Source organism: Drosophila teissieri, chromosome 2L (genome assembly GCF_016746235.2).
Source record: "Drosophila teissieri strain GT53w chromosome 2L, Prin_Dtei_1.1, whole genome shotgun sequence".
Lineage (NCBI taxonomy): Eukaryota > Metazoa > Arthropoda > Insecta > Diptera > Drosophilidae > Drosophila > Drosophila teissieri.
In genome coordinates this window covers 20,247,901-20,275,727 of record NC_053029.1, presented here as the reverse complement: position 1 = coordinate 20,275,727, position 27,827 = coordinate 20,247,901, and the positions used below count along the sequence as shown (strand labels likewise).

Genomic DNA, 27,827 nt, shown 5'->3' with positions numbered 1-27,827 from the left:
AGCCAATAGATCTGTCTGAATACCGTTTGTCGTAATCGAGGCAATAACCGCATGTGCCGCCCAACAAAAACAAGAAGCAACCGACTGACCGAGTCTGGCAGACTCAACTCTTCGCCTTGTCTTCGCAGCGCTCAGTTTCTTTCAGCCAGTCGTTCGCGTCGGTTGTCCGTTGTTAGTTGTCCGTTGTTGGTTGTCCGTTGTCGGTAGTCCGTTGTCGGTTGTTGGTTGCTGCACGTTCGGTGTTGCGTGTTGTCGGCGGGTCGTGGTTGCAGGTTGCCGTAGGGTGCCGCGGCGATTCTTCCGCCCTGCACGCAGCCTCCGTGCGACACTCGAACTGAAGAGGCGGACACGCGAACTGTGGGCCAAAAATCGAAATAAGAAAACACTCCAGTCTTTTGCTATTCTGACACAATTTCGCGGCGAATAACAAAGAGTGCAGAAACCGCAAGAGCAGTGAGCAGTGAGCGCAAAACAGCGAGAAACGTGTGTGTAAAACATAAATGTGCATTCGACAACAATAGCGGAGAAAAGTGAGGAAAGAAACAAAAGCGAAGAGGTGGCCAGGCAGAAATTGGAAATAAACAAAAAGAAATTGCATAAGTCGGATTTTGGCGTGCGCTTTGCGCATCTTCTTCTGGCTAGCTGCTGCAATATTTGAGTGGCTTCTGCTGTTTATCCCGCGAGAAAAACAGAAAAACAAAAAAACTAAAAAACACTTAACAACTAAACAACTAAAAAAAAGCGAGTTAAAACCAAGAGACTTTTTACAACATTTTAATCAACTCCGCTGGGCCTTCGCTTGACCATTTGACTTTTTTCGAACAAGTTTGCAGTCAAGTTTGTGGCTCGCTGTGTGTGCGTTTTCGGCAACTAAAGCCCATTAATGCAATTGTTGCCATCCAATTTCTATATTTCTACGAACGTGTGCGCGCCTTTTCGCCGTTAAAGTCAAACATTTATGCAACTCGGCCGAAAGCAGCAGCAGCAGCAGCAACAGCAGCAAAAGCAACATCTGGCCAAGGGACGTACTCCATCCGCAATTGAAGTCTATGTGAGGTGAGGCAATTAACATAAACCAATTACGGCTAATTACAATTAAACAAATTAGTCGCCGCAAATCGTGGTTCTGCCATTAAAGTGATATGGCATTTGCATAAATTAGATAAGGATTAACAGCAAATAGTGCAAAAACCCATGAGGGCTAAAAAACGGATGTGGCCTTTTTCCTTTTTTATATTGCCCTGGCCTTTAATTATACGAGGTCATAAACAGAGAGCAAGAAAATAAAATTAGGAACAAAGTGTACGTAATTGGTGCAGATTAATACCGTGCAATTGGCACAAAGTGCATCTACAAAATATTAGTGGGGTCATACATTTAATGGATTATGACTTAAGTTTTTAACATTACAAATTAAATGTATCCACCAATTTTGCTTAAAAATATTTTTTTTGTATAATGATATATATCGTATAATGATATTCTCGAAAGTGAGAAGAACTCAATACTATATTATTCAAATATTTAAATTCCACAAATAAATGGCAAATCACTAATAAATGTAGTAACTAAGAATTATTAAATAAGCCTTATGGAGAAAACGAAGTTTTTACACGGTTTTGGGTACGCTGTACTTGCTCATGTGACCAACCAATCAAAATAGTGCATATTCCCCTCCCAGTTGAAGGATATGTTGTAATCAGCCCTCAAATCTCTTTGCACTCTTAATTGCAAAGTATTCGGCTCAGCAAACACTTAATTTCAGCAATTTCAATGGCAAATAAATTGAAATTGCGGTGCATTTATTTACAAATTACATTTACATACTTCAGTGTTAATTAAATTTCCCAATTTTCCAACTGCACTCCGCCCACCAGCCACTAGAATACTGAAAGTGGTCCGCTGATGATTTAATTTGGCCGCAGCCTTAAATTGGTTTTTTGGTTGGGCTTTTGGCTAATCATAAATAGAAATGCCTGTCACAGCAAATGAACGTCTTTTGGTCTGCGGTGTGTCCAAAAAAAGGCCGGTGGATGCGATTCATTAGCCCCATAGGCCAATAAATATCCACAGTGTTTCCCTTATCGGCCGTAAATTGATTCGACGTCGATCTTCTAGTTCGAACTAGAGTTCTTTTCCCAGTACGACTCCCACTAAGATGTGTGCATTATTTGCTTGACTGGGCATCGTCAAAAGCTCATAACGAGTTTGATTCACCAAATTTAGAGATGCCAAACCAGTTGAATGGCTGAAAACACAAAAACTCAGATAAAACACATATAAAATCATCGTCATGCAAAAAACCCCAAACACCCAAAACAAACGGCTCAAACGAAGCTGGAATTAGATAATATTTAATGTGATGGGCGCCCCTCCTCGTTTACATTTATAGTGGTTCGAACGTGCGGTGTGTATGGGCATGTCGGCAATCCAAAGATGCAGTGGAAATACATTTCAATTATCACCCCGGTGTTTGCAGTGAAAACTGCTAAGTGGTGTTCAAGTGTCCATCCGAAGACGATAATTAATCATATTACACATACGCCCATTGCGCCTATTGCGCCACAGATGCGCATCTCCCACAATTATGATGTCTATAAATAGAGAAGAAAAACCAAACCAAATGGATTACAACAATTGTGGGTGTTGCTCGGGGCTCAGCTTTGGCTCAGCTTTAGCTCAGCTTAATGAGGCAACCAACTTAAAATATATGAATGAATGAATGCGGTCATTGACAAACACACTATGAACACACACCGAGACGGGGGCATTTTCAATAAATATAATATTTAAAACCAAGAGCACACATTTGCACAGTAGGCAAATAAATATTCCAATTTCATGATGTGGTTTGGGCTGTTCATTGCAAGTCGAACCCCAGGCTGGCAACAATTACTAATTGCGGTTTTCTAAATTGTTCATGACCAGAAAGATACCGAAGCTTTTGAGGCTTTCGAGAGGCTAAAGTTCACAGACGCATTTCTGAAGAGATTGAAGAATATTTCTAATTGAATTAGAGCATTATGAAGTTGCAGTGAGATTTCCTCTGCAAATCAATTAAGCTGCCGACTTTGTATAGGTGCTACAAGCAACTATAGCTTTTCTGAAACATATAAAAATGTCAAATCAACAAAGCACGTCATGTCGATTATTTAACAGTTTGTGGAACTATGGAATTCGCTCAGCTCCGGCAAGTGAAAGGTTCGTCGAACCGGAATTAGCTGCGGCCAGATTCGGGCATTATTTAGGCGAATTTGGCTCCGAAGGCGATAAACCAGTCAAGACTGATAAGCTCGTGCATAGAACATGGCCACAAACACGTTTGGATCGGACGACAGACAGCCTAAAATAAGTATTAAGCTAATATTTAAAAATAAACAACGCCAAATAATAACCCAGTCTTTACTCCAAGCGAATGATACGGATCGAGCGAATATGTTGGCATTATCTGGTGATAACGAACCCGACTCGCTGACAAACAATCGCGTTGATAGCTTTTGTGATCCATTTATTAGAACGTCCCACCGGCAAGAGGCAGTGAGATATCGAGCTCTGATCCGAGCAAAGCAGATCGAAGTTGATATATAATTTATTGACCACCGCTGGGCACTTATTTTCGGTCTTGTTGGGCTGTTTTGTTCCGAGCGTGTCAACTAATTAAGCAAAAATAACGCTGAAACTCAATTGGAAACAAGTTCCAGCAAACACTCGTCGTGCTATCCACATCCATTAGCATTCGGATAATCGGGTTTGGATCGCTTTTGCGATCTGGAGACATTAAAATCGAATTAATAATTCGCATCGCCCATAAAAACAAAACGCATTGAGCTGGCGCATTAAATGGTAATTTTTCAAGATCAGGGTATCCGGTGACATCGATACATCAGCTTTCAATTGATTTAAATGGTCTTAATTGTTTGCGATTTGGCTCACAGCCCCATCTCACACAATAGCCAATGGCCATTGGCCAGTGACCAGTGGCCACCACGGCAGACTTGAACCCGAAACCCACTATTACGATTATGAAGCTAATTTCCATCATAATGGATCTCGGCCTGGCCAAGTGCCATAAACCCGTTTCCACACACATTAGCATAGAGACACACACCACACACAGCTTCGAAATAGCGAGGCATTCGGTGCAAGTGCATTCAAGCCGTCCAAACAAATGCCCCCTAATTGGCGGCCAGGCCCCAAATTGATTGGGTTACTGGTTGCGGGCCTCTGGGTTTTTCCTCTGTCGCTTACGGCCAATTAATTGGCCATTTCTCGCTGGCCCAAATACACGGACATCCGGCCCCTTTGACTGCCTGCCTGCCTTGCTCAACTTTCAAGTTCAGAGCGCGGTCAATAAATCGCACTTGTTGCACTTGCTGCGCCGCACTTGTTGCTGCTGCTGCTGCTGCTGATGCTCCTGCTCTTGCTGCTGCGGCGATTTAATTATGACAGCTCTTTATTGTGTTAACAAAAACCAAATGTCAAATGCTGACTTGGCCACTGCTATTGACCTTGACTGAGCTGCTGTGCTTTGTTCAACTTCAATAAGATTATTCATATGAGAGTGTATTCAAATGGAGCAGGCAGCCCATCATGGATTTCGTTATTTTTGCGGGCATTAGGCGAGTTCAAATTGATTTTAGGCGTATTTCGAATCACTCATAATCTGAAAAATGGCACAGTTACATATGTTTGTTGTGCTATAAGGTAATTAAACACAATTGGGGGAGGATCATTCCTTTAACCGTGCCAGTACTTAAAATAGTATACATCACACGCTGTCCTGGCCCATCCAGAAAACCCTAAAAGCAATGAATCGAGTTCACCAAAACTCATCCTGACAACAAAAAAGATTTTTCGCTGGAATACGAAAAATTACAATATTATACGGTTATAAAATAATATCTATATAGTAGTACCAGGAAAGTTTTAAGAAGGCTTGCAAAGTCGTACAACAAAAGCCACCGTCAGCACATCTCGTCAAATCCGTTCCTCCGAGGGTAGGAAAGCCTTGAGCCCACTAACATTCGTATCTGGCACGATGATAAACCTTTTGGTTGGCTTGCCAGTTTGCCAGCGGGTTCTATTCGCCATGTTTGCGCAGTTGTCGGTGCTCAACAGGCCAAAAGCCACCCACTCCCACGCCTACTCCCAGTGACGCAGTGCGTCAAGTGGCACATGGCAACCTACAACCTGCAACAAGCCGCAAAGCCGGTTCATCTCGCATTTCGCAGGGCAAGCCCGAGTATTTAAGCCCCTGAACATCCTTTTCAATGGCTCTTGGACGCCCGGGAAAAATGTAAGAGGCAAAAACTAGTTTAACATCCACAAACGCAATCGCACTATATGCAGCTGCCTTCCTAACATTTTTTCAAATTTCATTTTAGTGCCAGGCTGCCAGCTTGTGTGTTTATTTGGATTACGCTGGAAATGATTTTTATGGGGGCAAGGACCATGGAAAGAGACTTATGAACAACTTGTGTCTATATGCCTTTGCTCCCATATTTGGCTGGGTTTTTTTTTAACTTTTCGCCTTTAATTGAAGTCGGAACATTAATTTGATGCAGCTTGAAGAGTTAGTTAGTTCTCTCCGTCACTTTCTTGCCAGTGTCGCATTCAGGACTCCTCCTTCTCCACTACGTTGGTGAGGTAAGGACAACTTATTGGCTTTGCTTTGAATAATAAAACTAAATTTAAATGCTGGTAATGTTTGAATAATATAATATTTAAGCTTTCTATACTGCAGGTCATAAATCTAAGATTCTTCGAACGCCTTTCAAACGTCTAGTTCCTATATTCTCTTCTCCTTTGGCTTAATAACATTCTTGTATTTTCCACTTTTTTAATTAACGTCAGTGAACATTTTTTGGCCTGAGAGCGAAAGTTGGGAAATGAGAAAAGCTGGAAAAATAAACTTCAAACACCGGCAACAAAAACAAGATTGCCTGCAACTCGGCTTTGAATAAACAGAAAGGAAAAGCAAACGGCAAGTGCAATGAAAAATACCCGAAAGGGGGTGCTGGGAGTTGCTGGGTGGGTGAGTCAAGTGATTGCCGCTTGACTGATCCGGTCGGCGGGATTAGCTCCAGTGGAGGGCAGGGAAGCTCAGTGGAGCAGCTGTTGGCAGCGCGTCGAGTTCCTCTTGATGTGCATGCATAATTGGCGGCCGTCCATCGCACGTTTGTTTATAAACAAAATATTATATGTGTGGTGTGCCTGTAGCTCTCGTTTTTTTTTGTTCAATGTCTATTCCATTCTATTTCGGGCCGGAGCTTCTGCTCTTCGACCGAATTTTTTTGGAGCGTCGTTGATGGCCAATGCGACCAGGCAAGGTTAACTTGAAACCAGCGTTCTCCTACAAGCAAAGCAATCGAGTGGCTGAAAAACTGCCTGGTTATTACAGCACACTGAAAAAAATGATCAAACCAAAATTCCCCAGTTGACAGGGTATACGGGAAAAGTAGACTTGTCATCTGACTATAAAAAGTACCTACTAATAAACGCGCATTAAAAACTCATGGATTATTTGCCACAGCTATAGAAATCAATTAAAAGACTTTAAATGAAGTAAGTGGAATATGTTTTATTACCAGTCAAAATGTTCTCTGTGTAAACTGCTTTTAAAAATGAAAATATTTTTTACTGTGTTTTCATTGACAAGAAGATTTCGTTGAGTATCCGATGATGAACGGAACTACGCCAAGTATCTGACGCCCCAAGGGCAAGGTTTGACTTTGCATAAATTTACGGCCCTCGGCATTATCTATTGTCAACACGGCGGCCACCGTTCTAATGGAGACCGGTTCGAGTTCGATCCGAGACTGCACACAATCGCACGGAAATTCGCCCGGCCAAGTGGCTGTGGGCCATTTACATAATCTTTGGCCAGCACCACGAGTCTCACTGCCACTCGCGATTTATTGGCCAAAAGACCAGCCGGCCCACTCCCATGGCTTGCACTTAATTATGCTCGTTAAATTTTATAACTTATTTACTATGAGCCGGGAGATGGCGTCAGTTATCTAACTATGCGCGTTGGTTTGATGGCTCACACTTGGATAAATCTCAATTTAATAATAGCGCTCTAGCAGCCAAGAGATTCTTTGGGTGAATTTAACAATCAATCATCACAAGTAGTTTTGTAAGATTTTTAATAATTAATTAGATGTTTAGTAATTAACTAACTATTAGGTCAGCTGAATATATGAATACTTTTAAAACATAAAGAAGTCCACTTCAACAACTATATGGCAAGGAAAATCTGCAAGACTTAATTTAAAAATGGTTTGAATATTTGTTCACCTGAATAAAAAAGCATCTTATGAGAACACCTTACATTTTAATTTTTGTAACTCTTTCAAACGTTTTTTTATAAAAACTCAAATCATCAGGGCAATAGTTCTCCCCTGAGCTGTTTACTAGGATTACCCTGTTATACGCCAGTGGCAGCTTTCACAAAGCCTCCATTCGAGGCAAAGCCCCTAATTAGATGGCTTCCAAGAGCGGGAAAAAGGCAGACATGTACAACAGGCTAATGCGTGTGCAATTAGCATTAACCCAGTGCGTTTTTATCACACTGAAACGCAATTATGGGTTCAGTTCAGCGGCCAGTGCAGCGCATTAATTGCCACCGACTCGCCGCAATCATCATTGCAAAATGTCTCTTTGAGTCCAACTAATTAGAGGTTTTGCGCCAGTTGGCGGCTCCAGCCTCAATGACAAACGGCGGCAGTTGACGGGGAAACCACCGGTGGGTGGTTGAGGAGGTGGTGGTGCGGTGGTTCGGCGGAGTGGGTGGTGTAACGAACCGTGAACGTTCAAAAAGCCAGCACCTCCTGGCCAAAAAAGAAGGCGAGTGGCCAAAAGCATCGGACATAATGAGTAGGAGGGCGTAAAGTGTTAAAAACAATATAACTAAGGGCTTAAAGCACCCTAAAAGTCAAACGTACTTGCTTAATTTATTTTTTGTGCCGAGTTGTTTTGACTTTATTTCCCTTTCAAAGCAATTTTGAATGTTTAGTACCAGATCCAATATCTTGATGTTTTAATTACTTTCTTCTCATTTATTAAATTATTCTACCTAAAGAGTAGATAAAAATATAAAAAATTCTCTCCACTTTTGAGTGTACACTAAGAGAAAAACTTTTCATTTTTGCCAACAGAATGAAAACACTTTTAAGTTTTAGTAGCGTTAAAAAGAAAATTTGTTCTCTCTGCATGTTCCATCTTGCATGCAGATAAACCTGATAAGCATTTTGGGTATCTCATTTTAGACTTTTTTTTTTCGTTTGTGCAAATGCAGTTTGATGTTGCCGCATGGCATATGAAGGTGTTACCAGCTGATGTTGCGATGTTGTGCCCTGTAGGGTAGTGTAAACTATCAACAAAAAAGCAAATTTTGCAATGCGGCTGGAAAACAATGCAGATTTTGTGTTGCGGTTTTACATCAACCACATTTGCGGAGATTTCTTTGCGGATTGGCTTGACTTGCTTGGGCAATCCGGGTTTGTCGCTTAAGTCTTTTGTTTAGCCCGCCGCGATGATAAATTCATGGCAAATAAGTCAAGGCGGAGGCATCGCTTGGCAACACAATCGATATAGTCGATTCCGATGCCCCTCCGTTTTTAGACTGGTACTCGGACGTGCTGGGGCAATTGACTCATTAAAATATCAAAAGCCACCGCAGGCATTCTGATTGAAGAGCAAACTATAAATAAAACCCTCACGTCCCCATACCCACTATTTTAATTCGCATTTCCATAACTCAAGTGGCGGTCATTTCACCAGTCGATTTTTTCGCCAGCAAATAGAAGAAGAACCCGTCGAAATTCAATTAAGTATATCTCCAACCGACACTTTTGTTTTTCGGCTAAAGTTGTGCAACATTTGCACTCGAGTAGCTGCGGTATGCCCAGACCCAGTGAATGGAATGGAGGCCCAGCTCGTCCGATTTGACGGACTGCTCCAGTTTGATGGGTTTGTCGCCATGATTTGTGGAGGCAACGGAAATCAACTCAGCGTTTGAAGTTGCCAACTGCTGTTTAAGTTTTTCCTTCGGAGTTGTTTATTTGCAGTCAGTGCTTTGGAAGACGACAAAGTTACTTTGAGTTGTCACTTGGGCAATAGAACTAGAAAAACTCAGTGCTCGCACGTTTGTCACTGTACGTTTGTCTTGACCATGGCACACAAATGCATGTGGCATGTCATCAGCAACTGCAGCGGTGTGTTATAAAGCATATGGTAACACGATCGGCGATTAATCCACCACCATTATTATCTCCGCGATTATGGCGTTTGCTGGCACAAAAATCCGTCAATCGAGGCGTCTCATCAGCCCCTTTAAGTGTTGACGGCCATGTCAACCACAAAGTTACCGAGAAACCCATCAGATTCAATATCACTGGTCTCCCAAATCATAGTAATTACACTTTTCAAAGAATTTGACTGAGTTAAGATAAAAAGTATGTGCACAGATATACAACAGATGAAAATCACTTTTCGTTAGTCCTTAAGGACTACCTAAGACTTAAATCACATAAATGCGAAATAACTTATAGTTGCAAATGAAAAAACAACCAACACGTATTAATAAAGCGATCAAAAAATTCAATAATAAAACAAAAAAGATTTGAAAGAAAAAGGAAGTAGTCAGTAACTTCCTAATAAGCTTGTGGCTCTTAAAGCTACTTCAACAAATGACTGTTTCGACAGAGGGGCAGTTATGTAAAGTTCGATTTTGCTTGCCCACATATTACCAATCAGATGCATAGGAAAAGGGGCCATTAGCGAAAATGCCATTTCGGATTTGCACTCACCCACCCATTCCCATCGTCAATGGGCAGCTTGCATAGGTGGGCAATCATTCCGGCTTTCGGCGGGTGGCTGGTATCACTTAACGCTTTCTGCGGGGTCTGCAATCTGCGCGGCTTGAAAACTGCTGATTACCGCACTAGCGACTAAAACTGAAACCGCAGAAACAGCAGTCTGGGCAGCTCTTTGTCGATAACGCGGAACCTATTGCACGACGATGAGCCCACTGGCCACTTTTGGCTGCGATGATGAAGCTGTCAGCACGGCGCAGTTATCTATCGATCACACACATAACTGCCTACGAAACGCCTTCCCGTAAATGCATTTGGGTGCATCATCGGTTTAAGGGGTGTGCTGTGCACTATCGGCGTGCATTTAGACACGTTACCATAAATTATGCCTGGGGGAGGCAACGCGCGTTGCACAAAAATTATGCAATTGCGCAAAACCCTTTTTGGCTAATTAATGCAAAGTCATGAGCGAGGCAAAAACGCTTGCATCAGCGAAACCCGACTGCAATGTGGCCACCAAGTGCATTCTTTGCGAGCGCCAAACCAGTGGCACTTCCACTAACAGCTCCACTTGGAGCTCTACTTGGAGCTTTACTTGGAGCTCTACTCGCAGCTCCAGTTGGCCAAAGCGGATGCATTGGAGACGCCGCTGGCAAAGAGCCGTAGCGCCGGAGCGTAAAATTGTGCAAGCTCCTGCTCGTGCTGCTAGCCCCTCTTTAAGACAGCCACGATAATGTGTTCAAGTTCGCAGCATTTAGAATTTATATAGCTTGTCTTTAAAAAGACTGTATCTTTAAATTTGTAGTGTAAATTGTTTTCATAAAAACGTATAATATTACAAGTGGTTATATGATGAAATTTTTAGCTTTGAAGTAATTGCTAGAATTATTCCAGACATTTAAAAAACCAAAATAACATAACTATGTGCACCAAGTCCTATTGCGTTACATCAACTGTTGTATACATGAAATGCATATCTACGAACTCCCATAAAATCAATGCCATGGCCTCAATAGCATTTATTTATGTGGAGTGTCTATGGCATATTAACAATATATTTTTACCTCAGGACCCATGCTTTGTTCGTAATTTGAATATTTTTATGTAAGCCTTAAGCCTTAAACGGATTTTAAAATAGTTCCTGCATTTTACAGACGACCATGCCTATTTGCAAAAGTTCACCGGGCACGGCTAGCAAGAAAACAGCCACGGATATATCCGCCGACCACGTGACGGAAGCGGCCCAGGTGAAGCGGACGCGGGAGCAGGCCTACTTCAACTCCTACGACTTCGATGCAATCGAGGTGCTGCCCTACGAGGAGGAGGGCGACGAGGAGCGCAGCAGGAGCAGAAGCAGAAGCCAAAGCCGGAGCGCAAGCAGCCGGAGCAGAAGCAGCAGCACCAGGAGCTACTCCGCTGCCAAAGATCCTGGTGCCGGCAACAAGTTCGCCTATCTGCAGCGCCTGGGGGCTTTTTTTGCTCGCAACGGAGGTGGAGCAGGCGAATCGGGATTAGGAGAAGCCGCTAGTATCGTTGCTCCAAGTGGGGCAGGTGCATCCAACGCGGCGACCAAGGGCAGAAGCGACAATTTTCTACTGCCACGAGCCATGCTTAAATATCAAAGGTGAGGATACAGGACTAATTAAACAAAAAAATTGCAGAATATCCAAAACGGAAATATGCAATTACAAGTTAGGATTTTATATTACGTACTCAAAATCAGCGTAATTATACCCGTTACTCGTAGAGTTAAAGGGTATACTAGATTCGTTGAAAAGTATGTAACAGGCAGAAGGAAGCGTTTCCGACCATATCAAGTATATATATTCTTGATCAGCATCAATAGCGGAGTCGATCTGGGCATGTCCCTCTCTCCGTCCGTTTGTCCGTCTGTCTGTCCGTCCGTATGAAGGTCGATATCTCAGGAACTATGAAGTGAGATTAAGCATGCAGATTGCAGATACGCCCAAAACGAACATAATAAAGTCGTTTGAAATAATAAGTGATATTTTCTGTCATGCACAAAAATTAAAAACTGATGCCCACCGCCGTCCATTGACCCTCGGCGCTCCGGCAGCGACCTTGACTTCAGTGATAGGGGTGGGAGGAGGTGAAGAAAACCCTATTCGCTGGTAATGCAATTACGGACGCAACACTTCACGGTTCCAGCCACTTCAGCAGCCATCATAAGCCAGCATCAGCCAGCGATATTTTGTAATTATGTTGTTGCTAACCAATTAGCGCGGCATTAAGCCGGATAGCAATCAGCGCCGGAGTGTTGCACTAAATGGAGCTTATGATTGCCAGAACCATCTTCTGAGATCGGCAAGATTTGATGGGCAACCTTTCATACGGCAGCAGCTATGTAAATCATGTCTGCAGCGGCGGCGAAGTTCAAGTTGCCGCTGCAGTTGCTGCTGCATCGAACAATGCGGTTTTTGGCGCCTGTTGTCAGCCTTCACCTCTTTTTCTCTTCGAACGCTTGCGCATGAGTGTAGATATACAAGTGCACATATCTCGTTGCCTTTGGAGAAGCTTGGCAAACACTTGACGGCGGTCATTGCTGCACCAGCAACATCAGCCACAGCAACAACAGCAACAACGGCAGACAGCTGCAACAATTACGTTTATTAATTGAAATTAAAGAAGCCACCAGCAGCAGCAGCAGCTCATGATCTCCGAATAGCCGAAGGTCAGAAGCTGAGAGCCCGTTTTGGTTTGAAATATTTATCAAAAATACAAAATAAATACTCAAATACACATGTGCATATACAGATGGATATATGAGTATGCATATGCATTAAGTCGTGCCGTGTATTGACAGCAATTTCAATTAATTTGCGGATAGTTTCGGTTTCCAACTCGTTTCAGCTATTTTGGTCATTGCATGGGGCAGAATATGGAAATCAGGCATTGACACGATAGCCATGATAAGATAATCCGGCAGATACGCTGTTAAAATAGCAAACGATTCGCAGCGGATCAAGGAAAGAGCCGAGTTTCCCATCAAGGTCACAGTGTACCCATCCACGCCCTTTAACGAACCCAAATCGATTTGCGATTGGGACTATATACATACATACTCATATATGTTTGCGTCAACTGCTCACGCATGCTAACTAAAAACCCGGGGGGGTGAGGTGACTTCGCACAGTAGCTCTTCCAAGGCGACCTTGGCCAAGTGCGATTCCATTGTCCCATTAGCCCCCATCAATGCAGTTAGACGGTGCGGCGATCAATTGTTGATACTCGTCGCTAATTTGTATTCAATCTTTGAGACTGCCTCGGCCATAGTCATATCTCTGGCTTATGCCAAGGTCGGCGTTTAGCCAGTCCAACCGACCAAAGCCAGCACATCCATCTCGAGTGCTAAGCATGTACGAAATCGCCGATATAATCGCTGCAATAAAAACGCGTTGGCCCATTGATTGATTTGCAATTGATAGACGGGCAGATCGCGGCTTAGATGCCCAACTTCCAGTTGCCTGTAATTTGTCTTGGCAAGCAGTCAACAGAAATTAGCGCCACACGATGGTATTTGCTAACGGTCCATAATCGTCCGCTCGTCCGCATGTCCGCGAGTTCCCTCGTCCGCCAAATCAGCTTGTCCGCCGATCTGCAAGTCCAGCAGTGCTCGCCAGTGTTCCGTGCATGCAAACGAGGCTGAACATTTTAATTAACACAGTTCGAACAAACAAAATAAACATATGCCCCGAGATTGCAAAATATTTCATGAGCGAAAAAGGTAACCTTGCCTCTTCTGTTGGTGCGATATATATGCCCCGCCGCCACTACGCATCGCTGGCCGCGCTGCCAAAAGAGATATAACAACACCTCGCCAATCAACTGGCCCAAACTTATCAATTTTTGGGTGCGTAACGCTCCGACTTACCGTACAAGAACCGTCCGACAAGCTGCAGCCACAGTATCTGGTAGCAACAGCCGCTATTACGCAATTCCCAGCACTCATTCCGCTTGGCCAAAAGCCAGCGTTGACCTAGTGCCAATCGCACAATCGAGTGCATATAGAACCGAATCTCGGACTTGTTACCGATCGTAAGTGAGTTATTAAAGCAGTGCCACTGGCGCCAGGCGGTCAAAAATGCAAATCCGCCGCAGAGAAAATGCAAATGCCGTGCGATTAGAATTTCGAATAATTCTACTTGCGTGAAGGAGCAATCAATCAGTGCAGCTTTGGCAAAATAAGTCCCTTAGGGGACCAGTCGACGTTGTTGACTTTTAGAGTCTTATGGCCATAGCGAAAAATATACATTGCCTTCGATTTCTAATCTGAAAACCAGATTAATAGAAAACTGTTCAAAAGACAACGAATGGCTAATTCGAAAGCCTTACACAATTTGTGATGGGGTAAAACTTGCTCAAGTGATTGATGATACGATTGAGAGCGAAGAGGGAACGTAAAGTTAATTCATTCAATAAGAGATACGGATCCGAATAAATAATGTCTTTTGCAGGTTCGACTAATCGGAAAGTCATACCAAAAACTTGGTAAAAAGGGAACATTTGGAAGATTTAAATATCAGTTGAAATCAGTATATCAGAAGCAACAGCCAACTTGCAACACTTGTGCCTTAGAATATTTATAACTATATACATTTATAACTAAGACTGAGATATTGCAGGACTTTGATTTGAAGTAACTTTACTTTAACAGACTTGGCTACAAAGCGATTCGCAAAAAGTGACCCCGTAAATTTACCCAAAAGCTGGCGGTAGCCATCTGTAAAGAGTCCGGCGAAGTTTAGTGCCCTCCACAGTGGGATGCTTCCGTTCCATTCAATTAAGTTTCCATTTCATTTCGCTGCACTTAGCAGGCCACTGCTCACCATCCTGTGCCCTCCAAGTCATCAGGCACCGGCGGATTTCATGGTTCGCCAAAAAGTTGGCCCAAACTTACCCACACACGCTGGCAGAGAGAAGCAGAAACTCGGCCAAAAGCGACCCAAAGCAGCAGACTTCACTTGCATACCCAACTTCACAGTTAGGCAGTGAAATAAAACCGAAAAGCAGACAAAAATCAAACAAACCGAAAGCTAACCGAATTGCAACAGTAAGTGAAGCCGAAAGCCTGTTTAGAACGAGTTTATTTGAATTGAAATCGAATTTGTATGTGGATTTGTGGATGCTGAATTTCTAAAACACGCTTTGCTCATATAGTACAAGCAGAGCCAGAACCAAATATGATTACCGAGTAAGTATCTTATGAATATCCGGGACATGTCCGTGGAAAATCCCAGACTGATTCCTTCGATATTTTCATGTCAGCTGGTGGAGTAGAAATGGAAAATGTAAACAAAACCACTAACCTAGTTAACCAGTTTTCGCTTTCGGCTGTGAAGTTTTTAATAGCTTACACCATGGGATAGAAAGAAACTACACTGTTTTTATCGCTTAAAAATATTTCACAGCAAAGTGTTTCAAGTAAACTTGATTAGCTAAATTGAGTTATTTTCTTTTTTGGATATTTCAAAGATGTATGAAATTGTAAGATAAGCAAGCTGTAATAAACCAAAGATAGTTAGCGAGAAAAAATAGGGTATTGCCCATGGTACATTAGTCGTTTCCCAGTTGGCGACGTATAAACAAAACGGCGATTGCGAAAAACCAACAAAAACCGCTTTCCAACGTCAGGTTTCCCTTTCATCCGACTGTTTTTCACAGCTTTTTATGGCTCTTTCTTTCGCTTTCCCGCTCTCATTGCAGCACGGCGACAGCCTCAGCCTCAGACCCGCCATCGTCCACATCCACATCCACGGCAGCGGCCACAATGCCTCTAAAGAATGGACTGGTCAATGGAATGGGGAATGCAATTGGTCACGACCAACAGCTGGAGGCGTCCGCCGTCGTGGGGGAGCGCAGCAAGAAGTGCTCAAGTGCGTCCAATGTCAGCAGCACGCATTCCACGGATTCCGGACTGCCAGTCGCAGCAGCAGCAGCAGCATCAGCAACAGCATCAGCGGCCACATCTGTGACTGCAGCAACATCAGCTGCAGCAGCAGCGCAAGCGGCTGAGGCGTCGCGCGGCGTTGGTGGTGGTGGCTCACACTATTCGACGGACAAAAGTGGCTCGTCCGGTTATTACAGCTCCAATGTGTGCTCCACTTACTCGCTGGACGAGCACATCTATTGCGAACCGGTCATCGATGTCCAGGAGAAGATCAAGAGTGTGGCCGCCAGGCAGCGGCAGAGACCACCGCTCCAGCTACCAACGAAAGTGGGCGCTCCGCAGGAGGCGCCATCGATAGACCCACTGGAAGACTCGCCTGAAAAGTTGTCCGCAGTGAAGAGTCAGCGCTCGGACATGCAAGATGCAGCTGAAGCTGCCGCATCGAATGGCCATCAAACGCAGTCGAAGGCCGAGGCGGCCGAGGGGCAGCATCACTACAGCAAAAAGCTGCGAGTTCTGGAGACGAGCATCGAGAATCTGGACCGCCACCTGAAGACTTTTCCCAGCCTATATGCCAAGGAGCATATAGTGAGCTTCATGCAAGTGGCCGGAGGAAGAAACGAAGGCCCTCCGCATACTCTGGATATTGGAGAGAAGCTGAGGGCCTACAACCAGTTGCCCACCATCATGGAGCAGCAGCAGCAGCAGCAGCAACAGGAGCAGATGGTGGATGATTCATTGCTGGATATTGACCTAGATGCCTTTCTTTTGGCGCCCAATGCGAGGCAGCGTGGCGTCGACAATCCCAGCTTTCTGAACGACGAGCAGCTGGCAGAGAACAACTACAAGTGCGCAAAGTACATCAACTCCTGTCCCGAGGATGCCTACCGCCTGGAGAGCGAAAGGGGTGGAGCTGGGCGACCTGATGTGGGCGTGGTAGAGGAGACATATGTCAAGCGCTATGAGGATCAGTTACACTTCCAAAACACTCGTGAGCTCTTGGAGGACGTCCGTGATAAAATCCGCCTCCTATCGCGTGCCACACCCCAGGCTTCGGCCTCGCCCACACCAGCCAGCACGCCGCCCACCGATGTGCCCAAGGAGCTGGAGGGGATGATCCACACGCTGAAGAACGAACTGGAGTCGTACCTGCAGCGCATGAACCAGCACAGTGAGCTGGAGCTCCGGCAGTTGTGCAGCGGTTTGGGTCGCCAGCAGCACGTGGTTCGCCTGCAAAACGCCCTGGAACGAAGACGCAGTTGCGCCGATCTTCAGCTAAATGCCTACGAGTCAGTACGGGATGGAGTCCTGATCTCCGCCAACGGCCGACCTCTCAGTGTTCGCGAGCAGATCATGACCATTCGTTGCGCCAGCGATCCCAACTTCAAGATGAAGCGCAAGTCCATAGCGGAGATCTTCCCCGCCGCCGAATGCTATGTGGAATCGGAGGTCACCACCACCAGTCTCTCGCGCAGTGCCACGCCCCCGCCCGCGTCCACAACTCAGTTGGAGCTTGAGGCGCTTCATCCAGGCCTTGCTATGACCACGATCGTTACGCAAATGCAGCGAAATCTCACCTTCCACAAGCCCATCCTCACGGTGTCCAACAGCAATCCTGCAGGTGGAAATGTGACGGTCGACGGAGCTGGCGGGGATAAGGCCGAACGGGGACGGGATCGGGAGAGGGAAAGTCTCGCCGAGTGGCACCGCAAGAAGCCCAGCATCTGGGAGATGTACTACGGCACCAACCGGCTTCATCAGTCACTCCTCGGCAAGCAGCGAGGTGGAGGCGAACTGGTCATCAGCAATGCACAACCCACTCTGTCCTATGTGAGTATCGGGGGTACCTGGGGAAATGGGATATGTGGAATATGTGGTTTTACAAAGCACTTTGTAATAATTCGAGACATGAGGTCCCTTATGTATAAAATTGCTTTTAAGATAGTAGTAACAATTGCTTTAAAATTACAAAATGGTACATTCATATATTGTTGAGCTGAAATGTAATCAAATTGATAATTAAGTTAATTTGAACAGGTAACTGAATTATTATTACACGTTACTCGTAGAGTAAAAGGGTATACTAGATTCGAATTGAGAATGTTCTTAAAATAATATTTATATACTTTTTCAAGAATAATCGATAATCAATAATACGTTTTATAGTTTCTAATAAAAACAAGAGAGAACGCTATAGTCGAGTTCCCCGACTATCTGATACCCGTTACTCAGCTAGTGGAAGTGCGAAGGAGAGTCTTAAACACTGACAGTTTTTGGCGGCTTGTGGGCGTTAGAGTGGGCGTGGCAAAAAGTTTATTGGCAAATCTATAGAAATTTACAAGTCTAATACAAAAATGAAAAAATATCAAAACATTTTTCAAAAGTGTGGGCGTGGCAGTTTTGGGCGGTTTGTGGGCGGTTGAGTGGGCGTGGCAAAAAGTTTTTTGATAAATCGATAGAAATTTACAAGACTAATATAAAAATGAAAAATATCAAAACCTTTTTCAAAAGTGTGGGCATGGCAGTTTTAGGCGGTTTGTGGGCGTTAGAGTGGGCGTGGCGACATGAATCGACAAACTTGCGCTGCGTCGGACAGACGGACGGACAGACGGACAGACGGACGGACAGACGGACATGGCCAGATCGACTCGGCTATTGATCCTGATCAAGAATATATATACTTTATATGGTCGGAAACGCTTCCTTCTGCCTGTTACATACTTTTCAACGAATCTAGTATACCCTTTTACTCTACGAGTAACGGGTATAATTATACTCCATTTTTAACTCCTCCTCAAAAGAGAAAACTTAATAAACATGGACAAAAAGAGCAGTATAGTGCCCGATTCCATTAATATTTATCTCTCCAATTCAATAAATAAAATTCATCCCACGGATAATTTGATGGAGGAGTATTCACATTACTTTGGTTGAGATTCATGCAACCGCATAATAATTCCACAATTCAATTCACCCCGTAACGAGTGAATTGCTTAATGATAATTTACTTAATTAAATTTGCATTTCAATGGGATTCTATGCGAACAAGATCCACTTCCGTTCACTGAATTAATCAAACTGAAACTGAAACTGAAACTAGTACCCAAAAAGATCAATTAAGGGTTTCTTAAAATTGGTTCAGTATAGGGTAAATGCCTGATGGAAAAACAATTACACACGTGATTAATCCTTTTAGTTTGAGGATGAGCTTAAATGCTTGATGGACCTTGGATTTCCTCGGATTGTATCAAATAATACATCATTAGCAATGCTCGGGTCAAGTGTGTTTCGAAATGATAGCCGTATTTAGATCGACAGCCGCATGCAGACATAATTATGAGCTGGCCTGGCCAACGAGGCGTATGATTAATGCCCTGGCTAATTGCAGCCAAGCTAGGTTGCAGCCCGAGGTCGGGCAGCCCAATGAAAATTAAACAGTCGACTAGCCAAACTATCTCAAGTTTGTAAATCGATTTGCATAGCTTCAGATGTTTTCTGCGCTCAGCTCATTAGCCCGGCTAATTCCTCGTCTAATTCGCATTCTAAGCCGCTTCGTGGCACCACAGTTGATCAGCCTCATCCTTGGCCGCAATGCCAGCCGTTTTGGTAGCATCGTGATGCCCGTAATGCCAACTCCCGCGCACTTTTAGCCAGAACTCGAGCCACTTCATTCGGAATTCGCATGCCCGTCATCATTCCCCACGTCAGAGATTGTTATGCGCAAGGTGGTGCCATCGATAGCACCGATATATTCGCAAATGTATATATAAACTGCAAAGAGCCAGTTTCAGAGTCAGGGTCCCTGCTATGCGGCAGTTTGATTAATAAATCCGCCCGGCTACTGATCCCCTTTCGGCCAAAGATCTCGATAATTACATCTAATACTGGTAGTACTCCAATCCAAAAAGCTACCTTGCCTTGCCATCCAACTCAATGGCCCTTCAGGTAATGCCAGATTAAGTCATAATGCTAGTAAGTGACTTCAAATCGAGAGCAACAACATTGAGAATCGGGTAACCATATCAATGAGCATAGCGTCTAGTCGGAATAATTACTTAGTATGGGTTAATCAAACTAAGACTTCAGTGACATTTATTTCACTTCTGAAAGGGTATTTCACCGCCTGATATCCGCTTAAAAAATGTGTTCTCCTCAGACGGGTACTCAAAAAATTCCGTTACCAATTTTGGCTTCCGTTCTACGCCTTCCGTTTTCGGCCAGCCGCTTATGCAATATCCGCAGCCGCGATTCAAGCGATTCAAGCGATTCGAGTGATTCTGGCCAGCTACTGAACGGCCGAGCTCACGCCCGGCATCCCAATGAGTTTTCACTCTCGGCGAAGGTTTGTTCACCTTTGCGGATCAGATAACCGATCTATCGCGGGCGATTTGAACTTGAGAGCTGTGGGGTAATTGTGCGAGAGATACGGTTAAGCGACACTGTACCAGTTAACCTTTAAATTCCGTTAAGACGGCGGCAGTGGCAGCCGCATCTCGGCCAACTGGCCATCGATTGTGGCCGCGATAACCGGACAGCCGGTTGGCTGCCGTGCAACAAGTGGCAAGAAGTTGCCCTACAACTCAAATGACCTTTAAGGACGTTGGCTGAAATTCCGCGAGCACAGAAGCCTCAGAAGACCCATCCTGCAGCTGCGGCCTCCTCGAAAGCCCGCTCGAAACTCGTCCCACGGCAATTGGCCGGCAGCAATCGAAACTGAAAACCAAACGGGTTTGCTGTCATGAATGCCAAAACGACAACGAATCGAAACTGAAACCCAAAATGAAAATGAAAATGAAAATGAAACGAAACGAAACTGAAAACGCAGAGAGATGTAAGGCGATCTGGTCCAAAAGCGGCCAAAAGTTGCACGCGTTTTAGTTGCCACAAAGTGTTGCAATCGCAATCGCCACTGGACAGTGGATAGTGGATAGTGGACAGAGGACAGAGAACGGGTGCCACCACTGCCACCCAAACGTTAACTAGGTTATGGCGGATTCCATTTGGGGGGCAGGCCTCAAGAGCAGTCGCTGGTCATGGAGTCGTCAACCTTCTGCGTTTGTCATTTTGTGTATTTAATTGGGGCAAATGGTCCATCTATTCTAAGTAAGCTTTTGTAAATTAAATGGTTTTTAAATATGGCTGTTTCTGGTACTATTATTAATATTTGTATAGAAAGATTTGAATTTTTCATTTGGAAGGCAGATTTAATTTATGGAAAAATCATTTTATTAGGCTAAAGTTTGAGCACAGCCAGTGGTTATAATACACGAATATACTTAATTACCTATCTCCAGGATTAATTACTTTTATATCGCCTGACAACATATATATATATATATATATATATATATATATAAATATCTAAAACTGTTACAAGATGAATCAGATGATAAATGAATCTGATAGTTCATTGAACTATTTCTCCCTATGCAATGGCCGCCATGAACTCCCTCGGAGTACATGCACATGAATATTGGCCGTTGGTGGCCCAGGGGTATTTGGTTCCACTTCCACGGAAGCTGCCCGCAATTATGGTATCAAATTTCCAGCTATTCCATACGCCGTGTGCGCCGAGGGAAAGGCAGCAACTAATTAGACAGCCACTGCCACCTGGATTTCGCAATTCTGGCACGCCCACCCGGAGGCATAGCCGCCCTGTCCGGCGATGTTGCCTCCACCAGCCAGCCTCCAATAGCAATTTCCCCACCGCCTGCGGTACAAAGCGACGAAGCAGGCGAAAGAAGAAAATTCATTTGCAATTGCATAAATGTTTGCACACTTTTAAATTGAATTAAATCCGCGCCCAGGCCGGCGACTCGTGGACTTATTGCCACACTTGCTGGAGTTAGCATAGGCCCGCTAATTGGCGAAGACAAAATACGGCAAATGTTTGTAGAAGTGCCCCTTGAAGACATTCACCTGGGATTGGGCCAGACGTCGGATCAGTTGTTGACTTCAGCTCACCGCATTTGGATCAGTGATTTGTGTCGCGAACAATGAACAAGTGAACAAGTGGGAACGGTTCCCAAAAATGGTACACATCCAGTGAACTTGAACTACTTTCAGTCAAATTGGCATTATAGCTGCCAAAGCTAGCTTTAAAAAGTTAAAGCTAAGGTCAGATACCAGTATGCGAAAGAATATATCAGTAAACCGATTCCCGAAAAATGGTACATACCCAATAAACTCGAACCAAAACAGTTTAATAGGGCAAATACTTGAGTAGATATGCACAACAAATATTATTTTAGTTATTTCACTATTTAAAGTGATCGGCTCTTAAATCAATATTATCCCAAAAACAATACAAAAAGAAGCAACTAACACAAATTTAGGAAAAGTTTCATTCCAATAATGATACAGAATCAATTTACCATCGTGCTGAGTGCTCAGCAAGTTGACCCTAACAAATATGTGGAAATATTCTGGGAAAATACCTAGTCTCTTGTGTATGCAGATAACACGAAGTACAAGATAACACCTCGAAGCATACAATCCAAGGTGCATTAAGTGGGATCCATTGCCGCGACGTGAGCAAAGATACGGAATCCCCCATCCGGCGGAGATTACGATGGTCATCCAGTGGTTCGTGGACGTGTTAAATGTTGTTTTCTCTGGGAGTGACTTTTCAAACGTGATGTACTGGCTCGTGGGGCAGCCGCACTAGACTTGGCCAACTTCCAGGGGGGAAACGGCACACAGAAGCACCTTCAATGTCAGCGGCGGAAAACGTGTGCCGCAAATTAAAACGCCCAGCCGATCGATGGATTTTCTTTCAGAAATTAGCACACACCCAAAAGCTGAACCCGTATTTGGGGGGCACACGGCGTATGCGATATGTTTGCATGTGATGAGTTTCAAGGCCGGACTGACTGGGAATTTATAGCCAAGTCGATTTCTCATCGTTTTGCATATCTTTGCCGAATTTATGGTTTTTTTCTGTATATAATTTATTTATTTATTATTTGTTGCGTGTGCGTGCTGGTGTGCGGCATCATTTGCAAATTAGCTTAGAGACAGGCGTCTCCCCTGGCGTCAAAATCGGCAAGATATCCCGGCACCTCTGGGCTTGGGGCCCAAGTTTCAATTCATATCCGCCCACGGCGATTTACACCACAATTGCACTTCATTTGGCTCGGCAAGCCAATAAAACCGTTACACTCCAGCTCCCACAAGCTGGGGAAGTAATAGTACACTAGAAGAAATAATGAGCCTAATGTTGTAAAATCACAAAAAGATATGTGCACATGTCATCACACCGCGGGGAATCACATCGGCCCATTAATTACATAATCAATCTTGAGTCGTTTTATTGGTGCTATTGAACTCCCGAACCGATCTAAGTGGGAGCTTGCTAAAATATAATTATCGGATGGCAGATATTTTAAGATCAATTTTGCTTCTAATGGGAAGCATCCAATCCATCATTGGTTAGAAGTTTGGGGGAAGTAGGCAGGCAATCGAAAAATTGCCATCTCAATTTGACTATGAATATTAAACCCCACTGTAATTATATGAGAGGTCACAATACGCCTATTTCCATTTCCACTGAAACTGACAGAACCACGTTTTAGGTAAAGATTAAATATCCAATCAATCAATATGAACTTACATATTTTTCGCTGTGCACCGCTAGTAGCCAATACACTTGCAAATGGCGGAATGCGGTAATTGCCCCGCAGCCTCCGACTCCGTCATCTTTGGCCGATTACGTCTTGCCTTTTCACAGTACTTTATCAGCCAAAGCAGCCAAACAGCAGCGGTAATCATGAATACACAGATCTATATACATATGTACATATATACAGATATTCGTTCATACTCGCCGACTTTGGACGGCATCACTAACCTCAGACAAGCGAATCATCAGAAAAGGAGAGAAAAGAAGCCGGAAGGCACAAATGTACCGCAAAGCTGAGTTCATTTCAATTTCACATTTCGATTGTGTGTGTCGCTGGTCGAGCTGCACGTACAGTAGATGTTCGCTAAGGTAGACGGTTAATGGAAGTTAAGGGCAAATAGGAATGCAAGATAAGTTAGATATCATATACAAAAAGTAAATGGCTGGGGAAACCATTTATGCCATTCATTGTATAGAATGATCATAAATACTGTATACTGAGTATGTTTAACATTTTTCTAAGAGTGCATCAAGTTTTTAAGAAAATAGAAATACTTTCTTGCCACGCAATATGCACTGTAATGGGTGAGCAGAAAAAGAGTTGATCTCCCCGATCGAAAACAATGCAGCTTAAAACGAACCGCAAAAAAGTTAAGAAAAATGCCAACAAAAACAATAATATGCAAAAATAGGTGTGCACAAATTGTTGCAGGCAAAATTGTTTGTTCGCCTTGTTCGCCACAGCTCAATTACACACATGCCGAGTGAGTGTGTGCGCGAGTGTATGTTGAAAGCACTCCAGACACACCAAAAACTTCACTTGAATGCCCTTTTAATAACCGCATTGCGTATACGCCGCTTTCTCTTGATATTCGATAAGCGATCCCATCTGTCGCTCGGCACAAGCCCATTTGAGTTTGCAAACATTTTGGACAGCAGAATTAGCTCCCTGCCCAATTGAAAGCGGTATTCAGCGGGGAAATGACCTAACTTCCGCCGGAAGTCGCTGCTGAATGTGACGCATTTTTCGAGCGCAATTGATCCTTTGCCGTTGGGATATAGAAGTTAGCCTAAATAATGCATCTTTTGCGAAGCCTGCATCTGCTGGGTGAAATTTCCGAAAGGGTTTCATAACTTTTGACGTGCTCAGCGAGAATCGAAAAAAAAAATTACGAACAAAAAAGATCAGCAAAAACAAAAACTGTTAACGTTTTGTTTCAAGTCTGTATTTTGACTTTTTTCGCTGTTACTGGAAAGATTCAAGGTTGCGGCGCTAAAAGTGAGGCGAGCGGGAAAAAATTAAGATGAGCACAGGCAAAGCGACAAAAGCGAAGAAAACAAAGCTTAGTGGGTCAAATTGTTGTGCGTTGGGAGCCCTTTTCGTTTATTTTCGGTTTATGTTTTGAGTTTTTAGCACACAGCCACGCCCTGCTCTACCTGCAAATATTGGCAGGCGCGCGACGCTGTTTGCACTGGGCCGTGATTTATGGCCAAACATTTAGTGACCTAAAACGATGGACGCGACTAGCTCTATCTTGACTCAAAATGGATCGGTGCATCTATGCGCGATTAAAGTGGTCATAATCAATGTCAAGAGAAGATCGTCAGCGGTCGTTGATGGTCAGTGATTTACATAAAAGCGAAGCGCTTATATCATCAAACATTAATTAACTTAATTGCAGACCCAAGAGGCATTTACAGTGGTACCTCTTCATCTCGAACTGCCGCACGATGCCTATTTTTGTTAACGAAATGAATAGTATAGTGCAAATGTGTGTAGAAAAATGGGATGGTTTTCTCTTTAATTGTTAAAAAACCAAATCGCAAATACAGAATTCCAATTCAACTCAAAATTTCAACAGCATTACATTGTACTTATATGAAATCAACAATAGTTCCTAAGCCACATCGATTTGGAACTTTTATACAGTCTCCATCTATTCTTAAGCTACCCTACATTCTTGATAGTAAATTAAAAGGAAAAATGCGTGAATTAAAAAATGTAGGAATTTAACATTTGCCCTGCTCTTGAAAAATAAATAAAGATGACATCTTACTTTTCGCAGCCATCCTCGCGACCCGAATCGGACTTCACACTCGACCTGCCGCGGGCGGAGCAGCTGCGTCTAAAAATGGAGAAGGAGAAGAAGTTCCGCCAAAGATGTCGCTTCATCACCACGTTCCTCAGCCTGGTCTTCTTCCTGCTGACTGTGATGGTGGTCAGCCTGGTTCTGACGCGCGGCAAACGGATGTTCGGCAGCATGATTTGAGCATTCCCGATCGCCGACCAACGCCGATGACTATATAGCCACACTAGTTAGCCCCTAAGTCCGACTCTTGGGAGAATGGGTCGGCGGAATAATAAAAACTACAGTGCCAACCACAAATGTAAAACGTTAGCGAAGCTCAAGTTTAGTGTTAGCGGTAGTCGTAAGCTCCTGTGGCTGCCAAGGCAGGGCAGGGCCGCCACAGCTACAGCCGTAGTCGCAGTATTGTTAATAAATTATTTATGTGATCATAGTTAATAAGTACTAGTTAGTGCATTTGTTTCCATGCGTACGCGTATACTGCCTGTATCCAGTCTATGTATCCTTTGTCAAAGCTATTTGTAAGCCCATCAATCTGTATTAAGTCTACGTTTGTAACAAATAACAGTTAGAGTCCTGTGAAAGTGTGAAGAATAAAAAGAAGCGAGTACATTTAATATAACATTTATTAATATTGAACATCGATGCAGAGGCGAGTTGAAAGCATCGGTACTTTTGAGATTTTTAATGCCTTCGGGGCTCCAGCGACATCTTCGTACATAAAGACATACATATCATGGTAATCGTTATCACAAGTTTTCCTTTTGATTCGTTAAACCTGAACCAACTGCGAGTAGGAGAAATGCACAGAACTTAGTTATTAGTAAGCTTAGTCGGCTATTGGCTGACAACTACAGCGCAAATCTACAAAGCATTAAATAGCTACGAAACAAGGCAAGTTCTGCTGAGAAGTGTCTGAAATGGCGGTGCGACCAAACGTATCTGTAGCGTGTGCTTGTTTTTGCTATTTCATAATATGCGTATGTTCTGTCGATTGACCTCGAACAAGGTGTGGTCCTCTTCGTCACTATTCACGTCCTCTATGGCCATGGGCAGTGGTGTCAGCTCCTGATTAGCCCGGTCGCCTTGCACGCCGTACTTACGCTCCGCCCGGGAGAGTCGCAGCCTGCAATGGTTTGCAATTTAATTACTCTTATCACCACTAATCGATAGTACAATTATTTAAAAACGTGCAATAATATAACAAAAACAGAGAGAATGGTATAGTCGAGTTGCCCGAGTGGGCGTGGTAACCTCATTAGCAAGCTTGTCTATATCTCTAGAATCTGCATACCTTTCTAGCTTCTATTTTTTTTGCAAATAATGTACCGATAAGAACACTTATAACAAACCACATAATCAAATACTACGCTTAAATTTAAATAACTTTTTAAATTTTAATAATATTTTCTTTTAATTTTAATTCTAAAAAATCTAGAAATTTTTATTCTTTAGGATTTTTATGTTGATATCTGAAGCATCAGTCCCCCAAGAGTATATAAGAGTATAGAGGACATACATACATAGATACGCTTATGATGAAAAATCACAGTGCTTATTTGAAAATCCCAAAATAAACCTATTCTTTGCTATTTTCGGATTCACCATTCTTAAATATCTTATTGCATGCGAAGTTACTAATAGTTATGAAAATCTTATTACACGCTGTCCAGAACAAACGGTTCAAGGATATGGCCTCCATGAACTCACCTATAAACCCTCATTACGAGCAGAAGTATTGCCGTACTAGTAATTCCCACTAGGATGTAGACAACAGCCTGGCCCGGAAAGTCCACATCGGGTGACATGGGAGACCGTTCCACATGGACATCATCCGCCGAAAGACTTTCGGGGGACTGAGCCACATCCGGTGCCTTGGCATCTACTGGTGGGGCGGCCGGGACACTTGGTGCAACCGGAGCAGGTTCACCCTTGTCGACGACCACCATAGAAGGATTCCCAGCTTGTGATTTCTTTACGACTGGCTTCTTGGCTTCTTCCTCGACAGCCGGCGCACTCTGCTCCGCAATTACCACCGTGTTTTGGGGAGTCTGGGTGGCTGCGTCACATTGCTGGTGAAAAAGTAGCAGCAGCAGTGCTGCAGCCACTAAGCAGAAGCAGCGACAGGACATTTTCTCGAATCCAATTATAAAAATTACTTAATTTAGCCGCTTCTTAGGATAAACAATGACCTTTTAAATTTGTTTGCTGTACTGTTTTTGTTTTGCTTAGCGTCAGAGTTGCCACATACGTCAAAGCGAACGAAATAAGAATGAAATGTATGGGTAAATGTACACGGTCACATTGGTTTAAGTCCTAGATGAGTTGTGGGGGGGGTGTACCTATATTAGGGTGAACCTGTATTGAACTATTCATGACCTAACTATCTGAAA

The 27,827-nt window shown here is 43.7% G+C and overlaps 2 protein-coding genes across 3 annotated transcripts; one reads left to right on the top strand and one right to left on the bottom strand.

Moving 5' to 3' along the window:
* Window positions 1-124: 124 nt before the first annotated feature.
* LOC122626103 lies at window positions 125-26,051 on the top strand. The gene is made up of 4 exons (XM_043806230.1): window positions 125-1,056; window positions 10,973-11,442; window positions 15,543-17,556; window positions 25,414-26,051. The coding sequence occupies exons 2-4, from the start codon at window positions 10,979-10,981 to the stop codon at window positions 25,615-25,617; spliced, it is 2,682 nt and encodes an 893-aa protein (XP_043662165.1). The 5' UTR covers window positions 125-1,056; window positions 10,973-10,978; the 3' UTR covers window positions 25,618-26,051.
* On the bottom strand, window positions 26,043-27,688 carry LOC122626121. Of its 2 annotated transcripts, XM_043806264.1 has the most exons (3): window positions 27,145-27,688; window positions 26,434-26,560; window positions 26,043-26,221 (listed from the first exon to the last, which is right to left on the bottom strand). In XM_043806264.1, the coding sequence occupies exons 1-3, from the start codon at window positions 27,564-27,566 to the stop codon at window positions 26,207-26,209; spliced, it is 564 nt and encodes a 187-aa protein (XP_043662199.1). In that variant the 5' UTR covers window positions 27,567-27,688; the 3' UTR covers window positions 26,043-26,206. The 2 variants fall into 2 exon arrangements, with proteins under 2 accessions (XP_043662199.1, XP_043662198.1); XM_043806263.1 differs by having other exon boundaries at window positions 26,043-26,560; window positions 27,145-27,687.
* Between the last annotated feature and the right edge of the window lie 139 nt (window positions 27,689-27,827).